The sequence below is a fragment of the Barbus barbus genome (genome assembly GCF_936440315.1).
Source record: "Barbus barbus genome assembly, chromosome: 30".
Lineage (NCBI taxonomy): Eukaryota > Metazoa > Chordata > Actinopteri > Cypriniformes > Cyprinidae > Barbus > Barbus barbus.
In genome coordinates, this window is record NC_136758.1 from 4210021 (window position 1) to 4215263 (window position 5243).

The 5243-nt window shown below is 40.2% G+C and overlaps 1 protein-coding gene across 1 annotated transcript; it reads right to left on the reverse strand.

Moving 5' to 3' along the window:
• Positions 1-1088: 1088 nt before the first annotated feature.
• LOC306849944 (homeobox protein Nkx-2.4-like) lies at positions 1089-2470 on the reverse strand (the record flags this gene model as incomplete). The annotated part of the gene is made up of 2 exons (XM_079385334.1): positions 1089-1729; positions 2101-2470. The coding sequence occupies 2 exons, from the start codon at positions 2468-2470 to the stop codon at positions 1089-1091; spliced, it is 1011 nt and encodes a 336-aa protein (XP_079241460.1).
• Between the last annotated feature and the right edge of the window lie 2773 nt (positions 2471-5243).

Consider the following 5243-nt stretch of genomic DNA (forward strand, 5'->3'; position numbering starts at 1 on the left):
AAACTATACATATGTATTATTTGGACAAGCCACTGAAATGTCAGACACGTTAAATAAAATGAACCAACAGATAACCAAAAAAAAAAATATCGTTTTTCTTCTGCGTAGCCTATAATATAAATTGATATAACCTAAAGTTATAAATGGGTGACACATTATTATTATTATTAGCGTTTGTGTAAGGTAGGTTTCAGAAATATTTAAATTAGGAGAGGTGACTGAATTTGTAACAGATTCAAGTAATTAACTATGGACGCCAATTTAGAAGTAAAGGGCAGAAAAGTGTTTGTATCTAAATAAAGGTTTCTTCCTCTCAAATTCAGTGAAAAGTTTCCTTCCATCGACTTTTTAATAATAATAAATGTATTTTCAGATATTACTTGAATAAAAACGCTCTTCACAGAAATTATTTTACACACATTAATTCCCCAACAATGGCTGCGGTTTAATTGATTTATTGTTAACGTTCAATTGGTTTGAAACACATACAGCAGCCATTGTCTTTGTGTCTTTGTTTTAATTTACCAAAAAAAACAAACAAAAAAAGAATAGAATAAATGACCAACGAAAAGACTCAAACATTTATATTACAAGTAAACAGAAACTTAAGTGTTAGCCAAATATACAGTCCCTACTTTTCATTTCTCTAAATGAATACATTAGTTTTTACAATAGTCGCTTCAGTCGCAAGATCAGGCATTTATTGAGATCTGGAAACTTTTCCAGTTCTTGCTAGAAGTTCATACCTGAAATATGAAACATTGCTTCCCGTGTCCTGGCATTGCCATAGTTGTGGAACAGCAATCTTGCTTAACAACAGACAACCTTCTACTAGAACAACAAAAGGAAGTCCCAAACATAGAGCGTGAGGCTAGACATTGTTATTTTGTCCATAATGAGTAGCAGGGTCATTGTAGAAAACTGTGACCACAAAAACTTTTTTTTTTAGAAAAAAAAGTGGTAAATTTCCCGCAAAAACCGGCTCCTTTGATCCTTTGACACTGTCTGCTTTTGGCCTCGCTCGCAGTTCTTCATTCAGAGGACGTTAAAGTCTGTGGTAAAACGGAGGAAAGAAAAGGTGCCCGGTCTTACCACGTTCTGCCATAAAGCAGATTTGACGTGACCATGTTATTTGTGTAATCTACAGTAGTGTCTATCTGACCCATGTTGTTCATCTGCGAGTGGAGTGACGCGGGACTGGGGGACATTTCCTCCAGGTCTTGGGCCTGGACCAGTGCGTTGACCTGCTGGGTTTGGTGTTGGTTCATAGAGTTACTGGAGGTAGGAAGCACGACCCCGGATCCGTTCTGCTGCTGCTGCATCTGCTGTTGGTTTGGCGTCGGTGTGTTGGAGCCGTTTTGACAAGGCTTGCCATCCTTCACTAAGACAGGGACAGCCACTCTCCTCGGCGACTGCTGCTGTTGACACAGGTTGCCCTCCTGCTGAAGCTGCTGCGCTGCTTTGTCCTTGGCCTGCCGTTTCATCTTGTAGCGATGATTCTGAAACCAGATCTTGACCTGCGTCGGGGTTAGATGTATCATACTAGCCAGGTGTTCCCTCTCGGGCGCTGAGAGGTATTTCTGTTGCTTAAATCTCCTTTCCAGCTCGTAGACTTGTGCTTGAGAGAAGAGCACCCGTCGTTTCCTCCTTGGAGCTGCGTGCAGAGGTGGGATGGATTTGGTGGTGTCGGCCATGCCTGTCAGCGTGCCCATTCCTGTCATGTTCATACCTGTGGAAGGTCCCATGAATCTAGAAACTTCAAAATATGCATACAGATGTATGGCCATTCAATTAGTAGCAGTGTTAAGTTGTTAATCATTTGTGCAGCAACAGTCTTGAAACGCTCATCTCAGTGCCGCATTTACGCGTGCACAAATTGAACGAATATAAATGTTTCAGTTATAATAAACTTAAACAGGAATCTACACGGTGCAAAAATCAACAGTAACAATAGCAGCGACAACGCTATAAAGGCAAATTATGAGCAGTAGTGCTGATGCGTAAAACTGAAGTAAACTCGTTGGAAACTCAGTAAATAAGTGCATGCATGCAACGAGCAAAGAGTCGGGAGATAAATCAGAATAAAGCAAGATAACTTACTTGTTGAGTATCTAGGGTCAGGATTGGCGCCGTACCACCCTGTTGCTGCTGCGCTGTTTCTCATAGTTTCTTGGTAAGAGGGCAGGTCCCCCATGTTGGCAATGCTGCCATTGCAGTAGCCCCCCATTGCACTGTGCGAGAACTGGGAAACGGAGTGTGGCATATGGTAGGTGGTCGCCACAGTGGCGTTGTGGCCCATAGAGTGTTGCTGCATGCCAGTCTGGGACACCTGATGTTGCCGGTACGCTCCCAATGGAGATGTGAGGTTTCCAGTGCTCTCCATGCCACTAAACTTCTTATAAGTCTCCTCAATTGGGCTCAAAATATCTGTCACTGAGAAAGGTGTCGTGTGCTTTGGGCTCAGCGACATGGTTCAGAAAAGCAGATATATATTTGGTGGTGGAGCTCAGCCGTGTTGTTGTATCAGCTCTGTTCTCGTGGACGTCGACGTAAGAGAGTGCTTGTAGTATGCCTGAGATCCGATTGATCGCCTTGGAGAAGGAGGCGAGCCCTGGCCACTCTTATCTCAGGTTTATTGTAGCCAGGCGCCAGATTTACGACAAACATGAGGGGCGGAGCAACTCCCTAGACCAGCAAACAATAGTCATTGACATCTCAGCAAGATAATTGAGAAAAAAAATGTTGTTAGTTTCACATTACATTTATCATCATGCCGACTGAACATTTTCAATGCTCATATTTCCCCTTTTTTGCCGTAGCTACAATTCACGAGTCTGACATCGTCCTCAAAGCTTATTCATATCGAATTGAGCCGACGTTGTCAGTCTGTCTGAAGTCTACTTTTTCTTCTTCTTTTTTTAGGCGCTGTTAATCTGCGTCAATAGGGAATTCCATACTTTTTACAACTTTGAGAGCACTCCGAGAGTCATAAGCGCCAGTGCGCGCTGTCAGAGTGGCACAATGAAGACCCCCTCCAGTCTATGACCTAATTTATGCGTCTTAAGCAGCGCTAAGGGTCTCTCCCAAATAAGATCATAGTAAAAAAAAAAAAAAAATGTGTCCACAGAAAATCATTCTAATCAAAAATTAGAAGTACAGCTACATTTTTTAAACAGTTTCTAAAACAAAAAGAGTTTGTAATGGCTATATAAACCTGGAAATCTACATTAAGGGAAAACGTATCTTAATCGATCTTAATCGTATAAAGTTATGAAGAACGTAAATTGTAAAAAATTACATTTAAGTTTTAAAAAGTTCGGTATTTCCTCGGCAAAAATCGTTATAATAAATACAATAAAGCTCATTTAACCTGTTTAATTCATCCGACCTGTTTCAGATTCCTTATGGGTCAATAATCTCGGATGTGAGCAGGCCTATGAATATTAATAATTACAGTTCATATTTTATGCTTTTGTTTTTGTTTTTTTTTTTTTTTTTTTTGCGTGGCCTAATTTTGGCACTTCATATAAATGTAAAAATAAGTCTAATTTTAAATGCGCAGGAAAACATGGATAAACTTGTACGCTCGTGAAGTTTCAAAACTACAAGTTTAGGAATAAGAAACATTTCCATGCCTGCATCCATCATTCATGTTGAACACACCTCTGTCTAATTCGATCACGTGGGTGGATGCTGGTCTCACACGTTTGGGTATAGCCTACTGTACAAGAAGCCTATGTAAGGTGACATTTCGTTAAGTACCTTCGGCTTTAGTAGCACTACACATTTCTACTCTTTTTGCAAACTTGAAACGCAAAACAAACAGTAACATCCAGCGTTCTCTTCTGACTACTAAACGTGCATCAAATCATGTTTAATTGTCGATATGTTTAATTTGGGTTAATTCTGTGGCCATCCAGTTCGAAGCATCACATATAGTTTGTCTTGTGACTCATAGCGAGGAACTCGTCTAAGGTTCTGTGCGCCTGATCCATTAGGTAAATGAGGGCCACTCAACCTTGTGGAATATTAAGGCAGAGAGCATGACCGAGGGCCAAGCAACCGCCTCACTCTGATGCTGGAGAAACCACTGGATGGGTGACCGCTTAGCATTTCAAGTATACCAAATCACTCAGGAAAAAGTACAAATGTTTTGTCTCTAGGCTATACTTCAATGCGGAAGGAACACATGAAAATCTATCATCAGAGATGGGACTGGGATATACTGGACAACATTTGCTCAGGTACTGAAACAGGTTTCCGTGGGAAATGAATCACATCTTGTTGCATTGAAAGCAGCGTGTTTGCCGTGTTTAGTTTAGATGGATTGTTCTGTAAGTTTAGGAACTCGCAGGATTTCTCTTCAAATACGCATGTGTGTGTGTCTGCGTGTTAGTGGGCGTAATGTTACTCCCGGGAAAATAATAAGCTTATATGTAAAAAAAATAAAAATAATAATAACTCGAAGAAACTAACAGTGGCTAATGAATGAGTTACACTAGTTTCTAAAGCTGAAACTGAAAATGATTAAGAGTGCTTATGTGTTACTTTAGAGGTGGATTTTTCAATCCATATCTATACATTTACTTTAAGATTATTCAGTATATTATACATTCTTCTGACGCATGTCTTTTTGCTTTTATAAAATGTATTCCCATTCAACTGAATTAATCGGTGAATGTGCGAAAAACTAGTTCATTAATAAAATACACATCTTTGAGCATGCTTTGACTGAAACTGAATACCGTTCATTCTTAGTTAAACTAATTACGCGTTTTGTTTATGTGTCTGTGTGAGACTTGCAGGTAAATGTAACAGTGAAAAGTGTAAGTCGAGGATTCTTAGGATATATCTGTGCAGTTTGTGTTTGGCTACGAGTTAGCTGTCACCTATGGCCCTTCTCCTTTAATGCATGACAAGAGCTGTTGGTAATTGGGTTGCCATCGAAATAAAAAGCATGGCCTGTAGTATTCCTTTGAACGCTATTAGTTTATTTTAATTCACGTTTGGTTTGCAATTCGTTGCCTTTCTTAAACATCTATCCTCATTTAAAGCAGAGCGTACATATAGCCCAAGTCTGGGAGTGAATGGGCAAACACATGCGTCCACTGGAGTGCTTGATGGATCAAGGGTCAGTGAAGGGAAAGAGAGGCTGGAGTAAGAGCTGAGGTCCTGACCCATTATCTCACAGAACCGACTGTGAAACAAAGTGTCCAGAATAAGTTAATGTCTATAGCGGTATA